Below are 22,378 nucleotides of genomic sequence, written 5' to 3'. Positions count from 1 at the left end.
CTAGAAGTCGTAGAGTCTAGGAAACCAGAGCAGGAAATAATGGCTGCGGTTTAAGTGGATGATTCCACATTTTCAAGACCGCGCAGGGCTTTTCAGATAAAGTTCTAATAGACTTAGGATCGCCAGATGACCAGTTGTCATATTATTTGTACATTTCCGGTTTGTGGTCCCGAACAGACAATGTTTACGAATCAGAATCTCGATCACCACCCCTCTGGTCAGTGATCCGTTCTGATAGACCCCACCCCCGTCAACCTCCCCTCATCCTCCCGTCCCTGGTCCGCCACTGATTTTGACAGCACACCACCTTGTTTGCGATAAAGCTTCCAGCTTTACATGTTGCCCAGGTCTGATACATTCTAAATCTGGCAACCCTAGCTCCCACCAAAGTCCTTCTGTAATTAAGTTAATTTGTTTGCATTCTTTTCCCTATTGCATGCGAAAATATTGATCGAGAGGCAGAGAGGAAAAATGTTTCACTGTGGCCCCTGACGCTCTGAAGTTATCACATTCTACTCTCAGAAAAGGTTATTCACGTGTCATCAGTCAAAAAAAATACTTGCTGTGCGTCTTCCTGAAAATGGCAGGTCAAACTGACCTTATTACAGAAGAGGAAAACAGAACACAGGCAATGTGAACTCAGCTTGCCAATCAAGCCTGTTTGTGTTCAAGATGAGAAGAGACTGAGGGCACCGCCATGTGTTCAGCTTGTTCTTGTGTTAAGAGCTATGTAATGCAGTTTTTTTTTTTTTTTGGACAAAACGACAGCAAAATCTTGAAGACAACCATACAACAGGAGTAACAACAAAACAGTTTTGGGACCTCTGACAGTCCTGTAAACTTTAATCGGCGGTGGGGGGGGGGGGGGGGGGGGGGGGGGGGGGGGGGGGGGGGGTGGTTTGTACTGACTCAGATATCCAATGCCCTCAAGAAATTATTCCAGTTTTAGCATTTAGCTCAAAATAACAGGGTGTCAGATTAAAGTTTGGTTAAACAATCCTTTGAGAAGCACTTAATAGCATCTATCCACCCGGTGCCTCTTGGATTCTCATTTTAGACTCTAATACCACTGCTCCATTCTGTGGATTTCAAGTAGCCCTTACCCCTGCACACAAACTGCCCTCTGAGTTGCTAGCCTAGGAGCGAGAATTTCTCATTCAGAAGACATTTTTCAGTAATTTGTAAGACATTATTTCCACTTCAGTAGTGTTCATCAGGATCTGTTTTTTTTTTCCTTTTAAAGAAACTCTTCGTGCTTGCAACCAGCACTACATGAAAAGAATGAAGAAAAAACAATGAAATATCTAGATATCTGGTCATTCACCACATTGTGCTTCTGAAATATGAATGAGAATTGCAAGTCCTGCAGTTCGGTATGCTTTCAGACATGCCCAGGAAAGCTGTTTTTTTCTTGGGGGGGGGGGGGGTTATTTGTGCCGTAATATGATTCAGTGATTCTCTCTGAATGTCTGTGTCCTTATGTTTAAGCATGTGTGTGCCTTTGCATTTACATTTATGTATGCAGTCTGAGTGTGTTTATGATTTATAGTCTGAGTGTGTTCATGATGAGTGAGAATTTCTGTGTCCTGTGTATGTGCGTGTGCTTGCATGTACATTTGTGTATGTGTATGGTATGTGTGTGTGTGTGTGTGTGCATCTGTACGCAATTGTCTGTGTGTGTGTTTTCACGCACGTGTGACTGAGATTGAGAAAAGCACTAGAGGGACAGTGGCCCCATCTGGTGGCCTCCTAGCTCCTGTGCTGCTCCTGGTCCTTCTTGCGCTGTTTCTCCTTCTGTCTCTCAAGCTTGTCCAGGGCCTTGCGCTCCTTCTCCGCTGCAGCGTGCATGTCCTTCAGCCTGCGCTTCAGCGCGCTGCGGTCCGAGGAGCTGCTCACACCCAGACCCTGTGAATGCGCGCAGAAAGAGACAAACAGAAGAGCGCTGGATGTTGTGTGGACTGTGTTTCCTTGTATTTTTTGTATTTATATTTTACTCTGTACTCTGTATTACTGTCCTGTGTATCTGTTTTGCTTTCTGTGCATACAATCCCTTGTTTTTCCAACTGTGTTAAACCAGCCTTAGGCTCTGTAAAGGTGCTATATTATTATTATTATTATTATTATTATTATTATTATTATTATTCAAACTACACTCAAACTATCCTCAAACAACTTACAGGAAATACGAAAATAAGATTAAATTTACATGTATTCATCTAGCGGACAGCAAAGCGCCTTGTGCGGACATTACGGCAAATACAATTGCAAAAAACAGGGATAACAGCAAGAACATAAAGCATGCAGTAACATTATGTATTTAGCATAGAGCTCAAATAAATGAGACATCAAGGACACATATGTAATGTATGATGGTAGACATAAATATATACTTAAGTAATTCAATTCATTTTTCCTTTGTTCTAGTCAATCCAGTCATGTAATGTAATGAGCATGGTTATGTTTGCAGATTTTAAACAGTCCTTAAAGACCAGGTGCCATTTACAAGAAAAATACAGATGTCCTGTCCAAATCCTGCCAAAAATCCCAGCAAGACCCTTTCTTTTTTGCATTAGCTTGCCAAAAAGTACTGGCCTCTCCACCTTCATGTGCAGGTGGGTTCTAGTGTAAAAAGTCAGCTGATCTAGTCATGATGCAATGGTGCCCAGTCACCATAATACCAGTGATTTACACTTACCCAAGTGTATAGGTTTACATTGAAACTCTTTAACCTGGATGCAGTTTTTTCTCCTCCTCTAACAGCATTAAAGTAGCACCCCCAGTAAGATAATGTGTAGATAAATAATGTGGGGATTGGATTTATTTTATTGCATTTTTTGCATTGCATTAAAAAAATTAAAAACAAAACGAATGATGGGAGTCGATTTTGTAAGGTAATTAGCCACGTCCAGCACAAACCTTGATTAAGGCAAAGAGATTCAAATCTCTGTGATTAAGGTGAAGAACCCGGAAGTGATTGAACCCTTAGAGTAAGGGTGTCCAATCTTATTTGAAAAGGGTCGGTTTGGGTGCAGGTTTTTGTTTTAGCCCTATACTACAACGCTTGTTTTAACTAATTGACTAATCATGGCCATCTAGACCTTGTTAAGTAGAATCAGGTGTGTTAGTGCTGGGCTAAAACGAAAACCTGCACCAACACCTGCCCTTTTCGGAAAAGATTGGACACCCGTCTTCGAGTGAGGTGAATGGCTACAGCGCGCCGTAAAAAGCATTCGACGTTTGTGGATACAGACGAGGTCAAATATAGGCCTACAATGAATTATGGATACGAAGGACCACAGCCTTGCAGATGTGAGCCTGTTAGGCGTCCAAGGGACCAGAAACAGGCGAAGAGGAGAGCAATTCACGGGAACGGCACGAGATTGAGCTGTGGTCTGAGGAGAACTTGCAGAGGACTGGACAGATGTCTTGGTGAGATACTGTAACGTTATCTAACTCACAGTAGCATTGCAGGTGAAGCTACTTTACAGACCAGAAATTTTCTGAAGAAAGAAGAAATCTACGGGTAGCATTCACAAACTAGCTATCTTACATGGTGCTGATGACCACTATTCCTGCCCAGTCAGTACATTGCTAGTCGTTTAGCTACAGTCGCAAACGCGGCAGAATGAAACCTAGCGTTAACTGATCTGAATACATGTGAAATATGGCCGAGGTAGCCTTCTTACTAGTTTGCTATCCTGTTCTCTGACGCGGTTAACTGTCTGTATCAGTCACGTTCTGATAATGTGTACCAGCAGCTATAGATAGTCAATGACCACCGATTGACTGAAATTGCATTACGTTAGCCAATAGACGCTAACGTATCCGAGCGACCCAGCTACAGTACGAGTGATCAACATCATTATTTGATAACTGGCTATAATACAAATAAGTTACCGTACACATAATACTACAAAACGTCACACAAATAAAATACATAGGTAGTAATAATGATGCATAAAAAACGATGGAGTCATATAGCTAGCTAGCAGTTAATTTATGTTCACCATTTCACTAAACTGTTGGTCGTTAGTACACCGCTACGACTCAGGCGGATCACAGCTTCTGCTGCTCTAATTGAGAATAGTTGGAGCAGGGAGTCCCTTACTCTACGTCACAGGCTAAGATGTGAAATAAAGTCGAAGGCTATTTCTGTTTTTGCTAGCTGGAGAATAATTTTAAAACATTTAACAAAATAATAATTACGTGCTTAAGTGATTCCCTTAAAGAATTGTACCCGAAAGCTTTACTCCAAATCTTGGGAGGAATTTCAGTTATATTGGTTGGCACGTGGCAGCCATATTCAATAATATATCATTAAAAATGTACATTTGAAAACAAACATTTTAAGCCTCGTAAATAAACAATATAAAGCTTCTCTTCATTTTATTTTCCCTCTTGACCGGCAGATGGCAGCAAAACAATCAGAATCATACAGCAGAAGCATCAAACTTCGCAGGATGGTTAGGTGTCTCTCTCAGATTAGAACTGGGTTGTATGAATTTCTTAATGCTTTTATCAGGTTGGTCTGTATCCCTGTGTGTCCTGGTTTTTCTGGCAACTGACATAAATAATCAGGTTTACTGGGCTACTAATTAAGCGCTGAAGTTTCCCTACAACAATTAAGCTAATTTGTTACAGATCATGTTAAAAGGGATGCAAGATCCAGATTTATATTCAGTTAACAGCTGAGAAGACATGACAGTCATTGTTGGGTCAAAGCTAGCACCCGCAGGAGTAAAACAGGGCAGCAAATGCTGCAGTGAGACTTCCTCCTGAACCTGCTTTAGTCTCAGGGCTCAGATACTCAGAGAGGATGGAGGTAAAGTGGCCCCAGGTGCATCCCAATACTCAAAAAAAGGAATCTTCCAGTCCTCCACTACCGCCTCATCTCCTTCATGCCCTGGAAACCGATTCTCCCTCCCTCCAGTGTCTCAATGTTGGATGTGACGAGCAAAGCGTACAGAACTGTATTGGCGAAACAGCTTCAAACTTGTCTCCTCACCTCCTTTCCTCAACATACTTTTGGGTAGGAGATAAGTGGAGTGGAGTGGAAGAAAGGAGGTGAGGATTGAGGAGTAATTGGATGCACCCCCCATATGTGCCACAGTCCTCACTATTCCTGAGTGGCATTCAGTCTGAACCTGCTGAAGCACAACCCACACTGTACAGTCTAGCCTGGGGAACCAGGCCAATGAGTGACAAGAAGGACAAATGGACGACCACCCACCGCCTTCCCCCGTAAATCCCTCCTCCTCTCACCTTGAGCTTGGTCCCGTCCATCTGCAGCAGCTGTTCTCCGTCAATGTCTCTGGCAGTGAATTCTTGGATATACTGCTCCATGTTGAGGCCCTTCAGCCACTGGCACACCTGCTGGGTGTTCCAGGCTGACACCAAGCACAGCGGCTCGTCCAGGGGCTGCGCATGCACAAACATTAGCGATTAGCGTCTGTATAATAGTCAATATCCTCACGTGCTAATATCTAATAAATAATAAAGTACTTGGAGCAATAATTGGTTTGTAAATCTGTCTATCAATAGGCAACAAGTCATGATATTTAATGTAACATAAATACATTGGTTTCAATGTGTTTTTGTCGTTTTGTTCTTTATGTGCTATATATAAGGCTTTGGCAGTATTTACGTTAAGCAAATCTCTGCATAATGTTTGCATATTCATGCGAGTAAAGAATATTGAATTGAATTATAATAGTTGCCATATCCATGTTTCTCCCTACATGAGGTGTCTGGGTATTCCATCCAGTCTCTAGATATTGACACGCCCATTTCATAATTAGCCAAGTCATAATGCCCCACCCATTTAATCATTACTCACAGTGCCCCGCCCATTTGTAACCGTTCTTTTGTGGGAGTGGTTCTGCATTGCTGGCTGTTGTCCATTTTTGGCTGGACCGCAATATTTGGCCAGTCCTATAAACGCGAATGTCTGTGACTGAGTGAGTGATGAAGTTGCACCATTGGTCGGCCGGTTTGGTCCAGCCATTTACTAGGTTTTGACCTGGTCTTGTTTAGGAAAAAGCTTGGAAACGCCAAAAGGCATACTTGTACTATCACTGTCGATTTGATAATAAAGACTGGCTGTCTGGGTCATAAAATAATGCTAACACGGGTCTGATCAGCAGTGCTATGATGTTAATTATGATTAAGGGTGACAATATGCTCAATTAGCCTACATCTACTTATGTGCTTCTTAGATGTTAATTACAAACGCACGTTATACAACGATTGACCCCCCAAGTCGATATTTGCTTTTAAAGCCGCATGTTTGCCCCTCTGTCTGTGCCCAGGTGGTAATGAAACCTCCTTGGCTTGCTGGGTCTGGCATAATGTACAGACTTCCTATGATTGTACTGTTTCAGCCGGTAGGGCCCTGGCAGTGTGTTGAATTGCCATACGGAGCCACGCTAAATTTATCCCAGGTGACGGACAGGGCATCCTACTGTAAAATGGAGCTGATGTCTAGGGTCTAATGAGCAGCCAGATGCATGAGGGGTTGGGGGCATGTGCTGAACCCCCCCCCCCCACCCCCACCCCCACCAAGGTGTTAAAGGGAGAAACCTTAAGCCTCACGAGATCTGTAGGGCGGCCAACGTGGAAGACGAGGCGGCTGGGAGAGAGGAATTTTCCAGAAATAATTGATTTCCCAGTTGTTGTGCAGCCATGCCTGACGGACCTGGCTTTAACAAACTGTGAGGGCCTATCTGCATGGGCGCAAACACTCCCCTAAGCCCTTAAGATAGTCTGCATAGGTTTTTACATCTATTTTGAGAGCTACTTTCTCCAAAACAGAGGGATGAGGGTGTTGTGGTAGTTGAGGGCAGAATTTGTCCATTCTGAATGAAGAGATAACAATTCAGGAGTCACTCACTATAAAAACATTTAGCAGACACACTTATCCAAAGTAACCTACACAAGTCTTTTGTATTTTTCCATAAAATCCATTTTCACAGTTGGATATACTGTATACTGAAGCAATTCAGGTTAAGTTCCTTGTTCATGGTTACAACGGTGGTGTTCTACATAGGAATAGAACTTAACTTTTGTGTTATAAATCCAGTTCCATACCTGTTACACCACACTGCTCCTGGGACGGGTGGGCGGGGCTCTAGGATGGGAAAAGGTGGGGTTCTAGGTTGGGATTCGGACTGGTCTCTAGGGCAGGACGGGGCTGGCGGGATGGGGTGGGGCATGGCAGAACTCTACAGTTGGGCTTGGACAGGAGGGGCTGGCCGTGGGTCTCTCACCTCATCTGAAGATTGGGACAGGGTGTGGTACGGGTGCGAGGACCGGGACTCCACTGCTGAGCCGCTGGACGCGCGCGGGCTTCGAGGGGAGAAGTCTTCACTGAGCGTGGACTCCTTGGGGTGCAGGGTGGACAGAGGGACAGAAAAAAAGAAGGTGGTATTTTGAGAAAGAGAGTGAGATGGGGTGGGGGGAGAGAGAGGGGCTCACAGATTAAAGAGGGACATATCCAGAACGCAGTATTCTCATGGAGAGTTGTTTGATCCACGGTCACTCACAGCCTCCAAATATTGCCCTTCTCATTATGATCAAAGGCCCTGGCCTCTTCAAAAGAAGGGGCCTCTTTCCTATCTACAGTTAATGACAGTGTATACTGAATTTGAATTTGGAATTGTAAAAATGGTGATTTGTGTTGTATTCGTTGAAAACCATTTGGAGTGCTGCATATCTGTAGGTCTACAGTAGGCCTGGCCTGTAGATACTTGCAGAGTAGCAGAAATTTCTGCTTATCGTTCCATATACACATAATTTGGGTTTTGTGTTGGCCAAGCAGGACCTGCAGAGTTTTTATGAGTTAGGGTTTAGGGTTGGCCAAAGAGGACCTGTAGAATTATGAGTTAGGGTTTAGGGTTGGCTAAACAAGACCTGCAGACCTGCAAGTTTCCTGGTTCGCAATGGGCGGTAATGTAGGAAGTGACTGCTGTTGCTCCAGATACGCTCAAATGCCAGGCTGAAGATCACAAAGAAAGACTACAGCAGATAACAGACCCCTTCCTGTACATTTCAACTGTTGTATTTAAGCAGAAATGTTGGCTGCCCTGCGAACATGAAACCTGTTAGAAAGCGATTATCGTAAGGCAAGCAGCCCGGGGGCATTTAACCACTTAATTTCCAGAAGATGATACCACTGGCATGCGGCGAGAGCTCAAAAGCCTTGCTCTCCAGATATTGCAGTCTTGATTTTTGCATTGAAGGCGAGAGTGCTCAGTTAAAGTCAAAGTTCCCCCTCTGCTTTGAGGCTCTGAGCATTTGATTGGCGGCTTGCTGTGTGACATCCTGCGCTCTGAACTGATGTGGGCTGTGCATAGCGAACTAGGCCAGCATCGGTGTGAACATGTCAAAGAGTGAAATGCACAATGCTGTTTTCCATCATCCAACTGCATATAGGCATTACACTTCCTCAGTTTTCTCAGATTCAAGGCCAAGTGTTTTTCAGGTACCTCTAGATGTGCGTGTTGCTCTTCCTGAGCCGAGTTACTGGGCTCCAATAGAACATAGGTCTGAAATCATTTTTTATTGGGTAATTCACAAAAATATGATCAATTCTGAAATGGAACAGAATCTTTAGAAATGTGTACATAGCCACGCAAATGAGGTGAAAGAGTTATCAGTTTGATAAAACTGGGGCAAAGTCTGCATAATCAGTAGGAAATTAAAAAATCTTCCATCTGGCAATCAACTGAAAACTGTACAATCGGCATTGCTCCTCAAAGCCTTTCAAAAAGTGGGTGTAACCCATAGGATCCTATTTTATGTCTACATGCCTTAATGGTGATGGCTTTCTCTATAAATGCATCAAATCTAATTTTATGATGTCATTAACTAAAGTTGTCCATGGATGCGAGGTTACCGTGGTAACAGAGTGGGGATGTGGGCCAGTGAACAGTGAAGCAGGTCTGTGAATGGCAGGTTGTGCCAGCTGTGGGTGGCTCCCCTGCATGCTAATGCCGCTGCCTTAATTCTCAAACCAAGGCCAGCAATCCTGACCACTTCACACAGGCTGCCAGAACAGCACTGTCATCTGCAAAACTGGCTGGAATAAAATGGAACAGAGTTGTTCAATAAGATCTGAAAAACCTTTTTTCAGATCTTTAAAAAAAATCAAAAATAGGCATATCATTTGATTACTGTAAACTGATTCAGTCTCCGTGCTTCGTAATGAGTCCATAGTGGCAAAAGTCCCAGTGAGATCAATAAACAGGGCCACACAGGTGGAATTGCTATCAATAGCTGCATTCAGATCATTCATGACTTTCCAAGTCATGGTCACAGTGCTGTGTTCAGATCTGAAACCAGTCTGTCATTTAAAATATGGTGAGAATCCAACGACGGCTTCATCTGAGATGCAACTGAAGACTCCGCGGATTTTAGCTAAAACTGAGACGTTAGAGGTCGGTCTATAGTTGTTCATGTCAGATGGATCACCAGGTTTCAATGAAGGTGTAAAGAAACCTTGCTTTCATATAGGCTACCTTACATAGCTTGAATGACAAATGAAAAATGTGGGTGACAGGCTCTGGTGTGGCACACACTGCAGTTTTTAATAAAAATGGGTCAAACCCATCAGGCTCGGCAGACTTTGGAATCAACTGACTGCAGTGCCTGCAGTACATCAGAAACTTGAAATAATTTTAACTCTAAACTAGGGACTGTGGAGAAGGGTGTTTAATGTCTTATTATAATGTGGCATAGGTTACACGGCTTATTTTTAAGCAATAAATGCAGCATATTAAGTCATCCTCTGCTTGTGATCATTTGAAGTCTTGGAAGACTGAACATAAATTTGAAAGTAGATATAATTTTTGTCTGCTGCACCACCCCACTGTCCCAATATGCTACCCAGCCTGCTGTGTCTGTTTAGGGGTATTTCGGTGCATACCACCAGGCCTGAAAAAAATTCTAGGGCAAATACATGAGGTGACACAGAATGCCAGGGCTCGCTGCTAGCACATATAAATGCTATTGTTTGAAGCCTGAAGATTGATGCAAATGCTGCATTTCCAGTGGTCATAAGAAAGACATTGCTGATGAATTTGATAGATTGAAAAAGTATACAATTACAGGACTATAAGCTTCCTTCAGAGGAAAGACTAGGCCTAAGTCTGCTTCCTTTAAATCTTTTTTTTTGTGTGTGGAACAAGACACAGCTTTTTACATCCCATGTGAGATAACGGCAAAGATCTCTGAATATACTGTTATAGTCCTCGGAGTGATGTATGTTTCCAGTGATTTTCCAATTCCTCCCCATTAAACTATCTCTGCTGAGCTCTCTCTGTGGGTGCAACACCAGAAAAATCCATCAGCTTCCGAAATCCTTGGCACTCAGCTGAACACAGTTACTTAGGAGCTGCGAGAACATTTCTACTGATGTCTAAGTCGGGAACAAATGGCCACTGAAGTCTCTACATCTTACTGTCTCTTTTGTGAGGCCTAAGTTATTAAAGGGACAGGCCTCATGTTAATTTTGCTTGGAATTATTCATGTCCATAGAGGACACCCTTGCTCAGCAAGGATACCGCTGTAGCTTCCATTTTAAGCTTATAAATTCATACAAATGTAAATGCAAACACATGAAAATGTATGAGATATGATTGGATGTTCACTGTCTGAAGCCATTCAAACACACACCCCTCTGGTTTTTTTTGTGGTAAATTTGGAATGGCTGATCATCTGCAACCACACCCGCCAAACCTCTCTGCCGATTCAGCAGAGCGAAGACATTCGCGATTCTCCAAAACGTGATGTCGCCAGCTACTTATTTTCACACTGCAGCCCACAGTTAAGCTCCCACAGAGCAGAATCGGAGGAAGACCTTTCGTATCCATGGGAAACCGAGCAGGAGGCCAGCAAGGACCGCTAGATAGTGATGAACGCAGAACCCAAACTGATGGAACCCTCCCATACTGGGCAATGAAATCACCAATTGTGCATCACCCAATTAAGCTACTGGCCATAGTTGGCACTGGCATGGCCCTGATTTTGATCCAAGGCCATGGGCCTCATCCATGCTCTACAGCGTGGTGTCTAAACCAAATGAGCCACCCAGCAGCTAAGCCTTCAAAAACAAATCTTTTGTCAAATGCATTAGGCTGAATAAAGCCAAGTATTTGACTGGATTGTCATTGGCACTCAAAAATGAGAAGGTATATGCAAGAGCCTGAAAAAATATGGCCAAGTGACACCAAGTGTTCCAACTGTCTCCATTAGCTGTTCGTCACAATTACCTGCACCTTTTCCTTATTTCTGAAGGTTTTCTTTCTTTTTGATGAGAGCAAGGTTGCTTGAGGAACAAAGGCTGTTGCCGCCTGCTTCATGAATAAACCAGTTCCGTGGATATGTGCCGAATGGGCCTTAACACATGCTTGGTAATTTGTCGCCGCTCCCTATAGGCTGTCCGGAGTCTACAGCCCAAACTTTTGAAATCTACCTGAAAGAGAGGCTGTATGCTGCAGCAATGGGCTTCAAGGGAACAGCACTGAACAGATTTTATGCAGAATATCTCAGGTCTGAGGCTTTGGGAAACACTCAGGCTTACAGGACAGACCCAGCAAACAAATTAATGTTCCTACAACACTGAGGAAACCATGTGAGAACGTTGATCGTTAACCTGGGCAGTCCATGTTCCATGGGTAGTAGTGAGTAGGGCTGCTACAACTAATCAATGACGTTAACAAAAACGACGATAAAAATTTGTTGCAACAAATTTCTTTATCGATTAGTTGGATCTAATTTTTTAGTAGGGCTGTGCTCCAAATTGTGTATCTGTGTCCTATTTAGAGCGTAATAGACCGAATCGCACTGGTCTGGGTAGAACACAGGCCTTGCACGTTGACCGCGTAGTCACTACGTTACTATAGCGTATATTTACATGTTTTTGCTTCATAACTTTCATCTTCTTAGTTGCGGTTGAATATTCATTTTTTAATATTCCCAGAAACAAATGTAAACATTCTGTAAACAAATTAATCGATGAATCAAAAAAATAATTGCCAGGTTAATCGATTATAAATATTGTTAGTTGCAGCCTTAGTAGTGAGGTTTTGGAAGCAAGAATATTGGTCCTGAGGGACTCAGAAGGGTTATCTACAGTACTGATGGAGCGATTAGGCTGGTTCATTGCTCGTGTTGACTGACTCGCACGGTAGGAAAGTGTACTGACCAGCTCTCACTTTCTGTGTCCAACTATGAAAATGCAGCCAATTATTCCACAAAACAAAATGGTGTTGTTTTTAAAGCTGTGAGTTGAAGAAATCCATATGGAAAATGGCATGTTGTTTCCACAGCTGGGAAGCTAATTGGTGACTCATTCTGCAAAGCTATTTACTGTCAGACCCAAGGGAGTATTGGCTAAGGTACCCATGTGGAAATTCCTCAGAGAATGAAATGAGAAGGCCTTGCTCTTTATTTACTTTACAGGCATCTGACAGATGCTCTTATCCCGAGCGAGATAACCGTGCAAATACAAGTGCAGAGATCAGGATACTTAGAGCAGTAATTCCCTAGAGCGGGAGGGTATAGTCCCAGGAGAGATAGGAAGTGCTGGACGTGCAGCACCCGGGGGGTGGGGGGGGGTGAAATGGAGGGTGGTACCTGGGAGTTGGACTTGCGGGGGCTGCAACTCTGCGAGGCCGTCCTGGGAGAGCAGGAGGGGGTGCTGCTGGAGGAGGCCGAACCCCGAGTGGTGTCTGTGAACCAGGAGAAAGGCACGAACGACGACCCCGAAGACCGAGACGGGCTCTCGGAGGGCTCCCTGTGGGCGGAGCGCAGTGTTGGTGGGGGGGCGGGGTTACATGGGCAAACATTAGGCACGTGTGAGCAGACGGGCGATTTGCACCACACGCACACACACACACCCACACACACTGCTACAACCTTTACATATTTAGCCCAGAGAAGCAAAATAATCGCAGGCTCTGTGCTGATCATAATGGACAAGTTGTGTGGTAAGGCAGAGGAGTGTGTGTGTGTGTGTGTGTGTGCGCGCGCAGTTGTGCATGTGCGCGCATGTGTGTGTATATATATTTGTCTGTGTGTGCCTGTGCACACTTATGCATGTGTGTGTATATATATGTTTGTCTGCATGTGTGTGTGTCAGAGAGGAAACCCACCGGCTTCCCATACTGAATCTGTTGATCTTCTCCTTCCTGACTTTCCCATAGGAACGCCGTAGCGTGACCCTTATGAAGACAAAAGTATGATCAAATTACAATCCTTGTCAAATAATCAATTCCCAGTACATTAGTTAATCACTCAAAAAAAAAATACACAAGGCTTCAAACAAGTAAATCACTCGTGTGTTACCCCCCATTTAACGCAATAACTGTCGTCCACGTGAATGTACTAAGCTGCGCATAGTCTGTGGGGTATAGGGTATGAGGCTCACCCCAGGTCCAGGAATCTCCTCTTGGTCTTTTTGTCGAAGATCACCGTGGGGCTCCCCGGCTCAGCTGGACTGGTGTCCTGACTGTCATCTGTAACCAGGACTGCCCCCCCCCAATACCACAAAGTCTCAGTTACACCCTGTGTCTTTCCACAATCACCACTACAGCGTTACTGAGTTAAGTCTTCTGATTGTTTGATTCCCTACCCATAGGTATAACCGTAACTTTGAAGATCTTTTGTGAAATAAATTGAGCATTCCTTCACGATTCTGAATTCCAGATAATTCACCAATTTGCTAACTTTATTTTTTTATTGAAGAATCTTATTGCTGCAGCTTTGAATAGAATACCTTCAGCAGTACCTGCTGGATGGTACTGCAGTGGGAATGTAAAGCAGGTTTATGATGGACATGTAAGGGATGTAAGGGTCATGTAAAGGTCATTGTCTTGGCAGGGTTATCCTGTGCTCAGCTAACTGCCCTGGGGCCATACATCACTTTTTCTAGAAACTTCCGTAAAAAAGTGGTCTGGTTACAGATGCTGCATATACATTTATAACCACACAGCAACATCAACTCTGCCGGTGTACAATATTACTCAGATAGCTTGCATTTGACCCCATCTGAGCTCATAGAAACTCTCTAATAGTTGGATTAACACTAAACGTACTGCTGCGTACAATCCTAAGATGGGTCTTTGGTAAGTTTTTGGGCGGCCCAGGTGGAAGCTGGCTCTGACCTTCACTCTCTGGGCGGCGAGCCCGGCGGATGTAGACAGGCGAGCTATCCGTACTCGGGCAGGACTTCGATGGCGAGCTGGTGGGCGAGGAGCCCAAGGCCTCCTGGGAAGAGGCGTTTGTGAGCTGTCTGTAGCGCCCTCGGGGCGCTGGGCGCGGGGTCTCGTCCTCATCCGGGTTGCGGCGGACCAGGGAGGTGTCGAAGGTGAAGGCGGTCCGTGGGGCGGGAGAGGAGGGCAGCAGCGAATCGGGGGAGGGGGAGGAGCCACGCAGTGCAGAGTGGAGCGGGGAGCGCATACAGTGCATGGGGCTGTCCAATGACTTTAACACGCACGCGCACATACACATATACACGTACACACACACACACATACAAACACATACACATACACACAAAAAAGAAAGGCAAGAACTTAGTGAAGGCTTTTATGTCTTTCCAGAAAAAAATCTAGAATTTAGATGCAAAAAGTTTACCCTTTAGCCTCTGACAGCTTATTGCATTTCTTTTTCTTTTTTTATATTGCAGAAAAAATTGAAACATCAACAGGCATTATTTACGGTGATTTTCTTTTTTTAAAGACCCAAAAATGGCCATTTCAGCCCTAGGTTGCATATATAGGTCAAAAACCTCAGACAGGATCTTGAATACAGCTGCCCGTATCCTTCCTAGGACAACCAAAACATATGACTCTGGTGTGCCCTGACCAGGTGACAGCGATCACATGTATTGTCAACCATGGAGTATATTTCAGACAATCTGGCTTTACTATAATAAGTCTGATGGAGAACCTTAAACTGAATAAGACCCAAGCAAACATTTGATGTCCCATTCATTCAAGCTTCATCCCAAGTTTCATCAGGAATACCTGTTCCCAGCTCTTCCTCCCCGTCTGCCCGAATCTTGTTAAGAGCTATATTGTTAAATGACATGGTGTCATAGATAAAAGAAATAAGACCTTTAAGATATGTAGGGGATTGTAAAATGATATCTAGCCTAATCCTTTTCTTGGTGGTAAATTAGGAAAGCATGGGCTGTGAGTTGTACTAAAGTGATGAATCTGGAAGTAAGGAACCAGATCAGACTGTAACTGATGCAAATGTATGTTAAAGAGTGTTGAAGTCAGACTGTTGTAACTGATGTAAATGTATGGTAAAGGATGTTGAAGTCAGCAAAAGTGTCATCTATGTAAAGATCTTTAAATAGAGCTAGGCCTGCTTTTTGCCTGTGAGTGGCAGCATCTAGTTTTGATGGGGGAAAGGTGTGATTATTACATATAGGACCATAGATGGAGACCTAAGTTTGAAATTCTGAACTGAGACCGAATCCTGAGAGTTGATGTTACAATGGGAGTTTATTGCTGAATTTTATTTCTAAATTGATTCAAAATGGGTAACTCCAACAGCAAAACGCATTTCCATTGCCAAACGAGGTGAGGAAAACCATATCTTTAATTGGAGTGTATAACTTCTTTACAGCCAATGAGCATGCTCTGCAGCGCTGTTGCCAGGCACTGAGATAATTTTCCAGGTGGCCTGACAGTGAACCCGCCATATGGCATGTGTGTGGGTGGGGGGCGTGCTGGGTGCCCGAACATCGACCCCATTTGCCCCAAGTGTCCAGTGTGCCCCTTTGATTAAAAAACAAACAAATATTTGTATTATTATTGTTTCTGTGAATCCTCATATTCTGTGCAATAACTGTGTGTATGTAAAACAGTTTTTTTCTCACTCTAAGCACTCTTGATCAAAAGGCCCTTTATATCTGTCAGTGTTGTCATATGAGAATAGTTTGCTTTTATGTGACAGCTTCTTTTTCCCGTTATTATATATTCTTCTGTGGGAATCAACATACTCGTGTCACTCTTTGGATGGATAATATTAATTCACATTTCTCCCGTTATTTGGCTGCTAATTAGGCTACAGTGTGTAATTTGCAGACGTGTTCAGCGGTGGGCCTCGTAGCATTGATTTGCTACAGTAGGCTATGTCCGCATCATCTCCATTAGCGTTAGTTTATGCACGTATGAGACGCATTCAGAATATTAATTACCAATTTGTGTGCAATAAGCCTGGCAGAAACTAACGTGAGATAAATAAAACTGACAATAAAAATGTTACCACGTTAATGGAAAATGGGAAAATACTGGGCTAAATGCATTAAAGAAAATCACTTTCTTTAATGCATTTAGCCCAATATTTTTCCATTATCGTGGTAACATTTTTTATTGTCAGTTTTCGTTCCCACATTTTAGTTTCTGCCAGAAACTAACACGCTGGCTGCATGACATAATGACCAAGTCTCGGTCGGTGTCGCCTTCAAGGAAGCTCCATAAGTAGAGTGACTGCTGTATTTATGCATATTTGCGTATGCCTGGGATGGACATCGCCGTCTGACGTCCTGTTCCACCGCACCTTTCTCTCCAGGCTCTCGTCTCCCTCCGTCGAGCTGATGCTGTCTCGCAGCCGCGAGCGCGAGGGCCGATGTCGCCGCGTCTTGACGGACAGCTGGGCCCGCCCCTTCTGTATGCTGTTGTCCAGCAGCTCTGTCTCCGGGACGGCCTCGTTTAGGTCTGACAACACACGGCGTCACAAAGACGAGGTAAGACACCGCTTGTATTTGTCCCAGTGTACGCCGGTCTGTACTTTGCATCATGTAAAAATATGTTTATTAAGAGTACACACACACACACACACACTTTGAAAATAGAAACTGTTATTGGAATGACATCTTTCACAATGCAACCCCCAACATAAATACAAAAAATATAAACATGCTCTCAATTCACAAATGATGTAGTTTTTTTCTAAAATGAAACCCAATGCTTTGTAACACTGCTGACATTACATAAATATTATCTGATGCCCTACAACTGCACGACTCTTGTACTGTGGCGGGACGGTCAGCAGATTAGGACCCTTCACAATTTGGGTCGCAAATGTGAACAAAATCCTTTCTAAACCCATAATGGCACAGTCTGCACTTTGTAAGCCCTCTCCATGCTGTGAGGTCACACCAACAACCCCCCCCCCCACCCCCTCCCTGAATCTGAACCTCTGACCTCAATCTGGAGCCTCCCCCAGCGTTCAATAATTCATCTCTGCGTGCTCCCGAGCACATTTCCCCCCCCTCCGCTGCACAGACGCACACCGGAGAGTCTCATTTGTTGTGCTCTAGGAGGGGATGCGGCATTGGGGCGTCGGGGTGGGGGGGGGGGGGGTGGGGCAGGCTATGACTGGAGGCTGGAGGTGAGATGCCAATTTTAGGTAAGGAAGCTTCTGTGGGGGGAGGGCGGTCTATTTCATCTGCCTTGTCCAGCTGGTAGGAAAGGATAGAGACTGCAGTACTCTGTGAAGTACTTTGTGGTTGCTCTTTGTATATTGAGGAATATGTGTGACCACTGCGCTTATTGTAATGAATGAGAAGCAGTGAGTTTGGCCTGTAATACTGCGTCTCTACACTAATGCATCTTCACCTGCACTGGGCTCAGTGGGCTTGGACCCTTCCTTAGGGCTCTGATGACTCACTCAGTGTGACTGATGATGTGCTAATCGGGCTCCTATGATCACTGTGCTGCTTTTTTCTTTCTTTCTTCCTCGGCCTTTCATTTTCACTCTCTCTTTCTTCAACTCTCTCCTCTCTGGGTCCCTCTCTTTCTCTCTTCCCTCATCCTTTTCTTTCCCAGTTCCTTCTTTCTCTGTGTTTCTCTCTCCCTCCATCTCTCTCTCCTCTCTTTGGCAAGAGGGTCAGCTCACATTGAGCATGCTCTGAAAGGAGAAGTGTGAAAGGTTGGTAAACGGGTGTTTATGTGCTTCCGCGTGTCTGTTCCTCACTGCATGTCTGTTCCTCACCGAGTGTCTGTTCCTCACCGCGTGTCTGTTCCTCACTGCGTGTCTGTTCCTTACCGAGTGTCTGTTCCTCACTGAGTGTTCCTCCAGGGCCCAGGGGGGCAGCGGCTCTTCGACTCAGGAGTTCTTCAGCTCTGCACCTTTCCCACACTCAGCATCTACGAGAGCTTTTAAAGCACTTTGCACACTGCAGTACCTTTAGCCCTTTAGCAGCTCAGTGTTAGCGCTGGATTGAGTCGCCGGGCCGTTTAGCCCTGGGCTGCATGCTGCTCAGAAGCTTTGTGCGTCAGCGCTCTCGGCTCTCTAATCCTGCACACTGCATTGGCTCCATTCTGCACAGCGTTTGGGAGCTTTGGGCTTTCAACAGAGATCTGATTTCCATATTCTCAGCACCGACTTGCTTTGCTTACATTCATGTACACGCCGTGTCCTTCTTACGGCTGGGTATTACCTGGATATCCCAGGTATATTTTTGAGTGTGTCTGTAGCTCCATCAGTAAGAGTACGGGGCAGGGGAAAGTTTATACAGGTAGCCTCTCATTTCTGTATACCCAACAGCCTGGGAATGCTGAGATAAGCTCTGTGCCGTAAACGGCTGTAAATCTCCATAACTGCTCTTGGCCGAGCCCTGCAGTCTCATGGGGGCTGGGGTCAGAGGATAATGGCTTTGTGCACCTCAATGCCGGGATCGTTTAAAAATTCTTAAGCCAATCTAAACAAAGTTTGGAAGACGGTTTGCTGCTAGGCCCTGGCTTCCGGTTAAAAATATCTTCTGAAACCACCTCGACAAACTTCAAAGGCAAACTGGGTGTTTGTTTGAAATCCTACACCGAGAGGAGGCCGGCCAAACTTAGAACCACTTCACAAGAAAAAAAACCCAATACTACCCACAGGTGATGAAAAAGAGATTGCGTGTCATATTTTTTTCTATCAGAACCCTTTTGTTATTCTGTTTAAACCGCATTTGTTTCACCCCGTAACACTCTCCCAAGGCAGAAAATGCTAGAATTAAAGAGGGGTTATATCAAGGGCAAATATTTCCATTCTTTAACAAGCTTGTCCACACTTTCAGAAGAAAGGCTTCCAAAAGGCTCCTCTGTGTCTACATAGAGGAACTCTGCCCAGTTCTTTGTTGGGCAAAATGGTTCAGTCTGAGAGCTTTCACACTTTTCACTGCTACCGAAGAGGCTTCTAAACAACTATAGTAAAAAGGCTTCCCCTACAGAGACAAGCCAAAGTCCCTTTTTTCTGAGTGTGTGCTTTCCAGTTAAGTGTTAAGTGGTTAGAGACCTTGAGTTTCAAATGGCCAGAGCACACACTGCCTTTCTGCAAGATGCTCATTATATTTCTAGAGCGCGAGTGCAAAATGGCACAGTAAGAGTTGTTAGCAGTCTCTTTGTTAGTCTTTTCACTCCTCAGAACTTCTAGGACTCAAAGGAAAAAAAAGCCATGATGGCCCATCATCGTGGGGTCCAGAACTGTCCCTTTTTCATGTGTTCTCATTGTGGGGGACCCATAAGGGAAGATCTACTCAAGAGGTCCCATTTGGGACAGGCCCTGTGTGGAACACAGGAACGTTCCTCATTTGATTAGTTAAGATTTGCTTGTTGTCGGTCATGTGTGGGGAAATGTGCTTTGCCTCTATCTTACCTCTCCATTTGGAAGTCACACGTTAAGAGCAAAAGAAGACAAGGAACACATTGAAATATGGTATGGTGGAAGAGTGCCTGTTTGCGTGTGTGTGTGTTCCTGTGCACGTGCATGTGTGTGTGTGTGTGTAATTATTCTACAGGCAGAGCGCATTACTGTAGAGGCAGGGCGCATTACTGTAGAGGCAGAGCGCATTACTGTAGAGGCAGAGCGCATTACTGTAGAGGCAGGGCGCATTGCTGTAGAGGAGAGCACATTACTGTAGAGGCAGGGCGCATTGCTGTAGAGGAGAGCGCATTACTGTAATTACTATAGAGGCAGAGCGCATTGCTGTAGAGGCAGGGCGCATTACTGTAGAGGCAGAGTGCATTACTGTAATTACTATAGAGGCAGAGCGCATTACTGTAATTACTGTAGAGGCAGAGCGCATTACTGTAATTACTGTAGAGGCAGAGTGCATTACTGTAATTACTATAGAGGCAGAGCGCATTACTGTAGAGGCAGAGCGCATTACTGTAGAGGCAGAGCGCATTGCTGTAATTACTATAGAGGCAGAGCGCATTACTGTAATTACTGTAGAGGCAGAGCGCATTACTGTAATTACTATAGAGGCAGAGCGCATTGCTGTAGAGGCAGCGTGCATTACTGTGGAACATAAGCAACGTGCTGCTAATTTACTCACAGAAAGGCAGGCAGCTAACAGGGGCTCCTGATTAATATTGCAGAGGAACCTAGGCTTGGTGACCTGTCTGACAAATGATAGGGATCGACAGCAGTGCGTGTGGCTTCCCAGTGGCCCCGCCCCCACCCCGCAGCACCCCCAGCTCCCCCGAGATGGACCCAGAAGCATCCCAGACAAAGAGAATTGTCCTTTTTATGCACCCCTCCACCGCTGTCTCTATTGTTCTCTATTCCTCCCCAAATACCCTTCTGTTTGAGTGTGTGTGTATGTGTATGTGTGTGTGTGTGTGTGTGTGTGTGTGTGTGTGAGAGTGTTTGTGCATGCATGTTTGTGTGTCCGTGTGCATGCATGCGTTTGTGTGTGTGCATGCCTGCGTGCGTTTGTGTGTGTGCATGCATATGCGTGCATTTGCGTGTGATTGAGATGACATTCTTCACTGTGATAAATGAAGGGTCTAATTGCCACTGCTCTTCATATCCAATTTATCTTGTTATTCCCCAGAGGGGGGAGATCTTTTTCCTAAGGCAATTTACCTGCCCTCCCATTGAAAAATCCAAAGCACTTCTCTTCTTCTTTCTGGAATAGATAGGGAATTACTGATATATTCCAGGATAGCATTCTCAGTGCATGATATTTTGAGCCATTCAAGATCTTGATAGTGGCCGGTTAGGGCAGTGACTAGATCCACCAGTAGGTGGCGTCCACTCTGAAATGGACCTGCACTGGCATTGGGAAATTGATATTTCCATCTGTGATGTATGAAAAGAGACTATCCCTGCTGAGTGAGCAAGATCCCTGCATGAGTAAGCAATCTCGCCCTCTGGAGCCAAGCGAGCCAGAAACGAGTCAGAAAATGTTCAGAAATGATCCAGAAATTATTCTGAAATTATTCCGAAATTATTCCGAAATTATTCCAAATTTTCCAGAAATTGTTCAGAAATGAGCCAGAAATTGATCCAGAAACAAGGGCTCACCTGCAGATACCAGCCTTGTGGACAGATGGAGGCCCGCCCCTTTACACCCAGAGGAGTTTGGGACCTTCCGGTCGAGCATCATACATCTGTGGCCTGAGGAGGCCCAAGCCAGATCCTGACCCGTTGCCAGAGCTGGCATAAAAGAATGCGTAATAATGGGGGGGGGGGGGAATTTGGGACAAAGCAGCCCTGTTTGCGCCACAACGACCAGCCGGCCTCTCCCTGCCTCTGTCTCCCCTCCTCCCCCAGCAGTGGGCCGCCCTATAATGATTTCGACTCACTCAGTCTGAGGGTTAAACACCACAACGGCTTTATTCACCGAAGCCGGCAAAACTTTCACGTGGGGGTTATGAACCAGACTGTACAAGTGACTGAACAAGAATGAGAAGCGGGCTGGACTAGACTCCGCTGGGCTGCTCGCTGTTGATAAATCACTGGTCAGCCAAATAGTGGTGGTTTCTGGTGCCGAAACGTGCATTAGGTGGGCGTTATGACGACCCCTGCCCCATCTCAAATAGCGTGCTTTTGGGATGTCTTCAGAAGAGAGCAATTCAAGGGGGGGGGGAGGGGGGCGGAAACAAACAGCAATGGAGGGGAAAATGAGAAAGCAAAAATTTGACGACATACGCTGTTTTTGTTGTCGTTTTTAAAGAGTGTGCGCAGAGCCGAAAGGATTGCGATCGCAGGTCATGCCGGGGGAGAAAGATTCAGCATCTTTATTTGCAAGAGCAGGCCCACTTTCTCCTGCGTCGCGTTACCGCACTACAATACTCTACGGGAGCCTCGGGCTGCCCGTGAAAACGTCGGCTAGCTGCTTCTGCCTCTTCGTTCACAGGGTTATGTGCCAGCTGTCTGCCAATCGGCGCTCTGTCCATTTGCCAGATTGCGCTCAGGCATGAGAAAATACACTCCCCATTCCCTGATCACAGACAGCAGAGCCAAATCACCAGCACCCTGCCACTAATTAAGAAAATTACAGCTCACCCGAGGGTCGTTTGTCATAAACCCCCCCCCCCCCCCACTCTGCTCATAGCTTCAGAGTACTATCCTGCTTCCACAGAAGTAC

General features: G+C 45.0%; 1 protein-coding gene across 1 annotated transcript; it reads right to left on the bottom strand.

The window, feature by feature from the left end:
* Positions 1-1,379: 1,379 nt before the first annotated feature.
* On the bottom strand, positions 1,380-16,743 carry LOC118217114 (sterile alpha motif domain-containing protein 14-like; the record flags this gene model as incomplete). Its single annotated transcript, XM_035398923.1, has 8 exons — positions 1,380-1,905; positions 5,263-5,418; positions 7,266-7,379; positions 12,634-12,793; positions 13,152-13,220; positions 13,427-13,526; positions 14,163-14,481; positions 16,573-16,743. Coding segments are annotated over 8 exons (1,245 nt in total), but the record flags the coding sequence as incomplete, so codon positions are not given.
* Positions 16,744-22,378: the final 5,635 nt, after the last annotated feature.

The sequence above is a fragment of the Anguilla anguilla genome, chromosome 17 (assembly GCF_013347855.1).
Source record: "Anguilla anguilla isolate fAngAng1 chromosome 17, fAngAng1.pri, whole genome shotgun sequence".
NCBI classification, from domain to species: Eukaryota; Metazoa; Chordata; class Actinopteri; order Anguilliformes; family Anguillidae; genus Anguilla; species Anguilla anguilla.
This window is presented reverse-complemented; position numbering and strand designations above follow the sequence as displayed.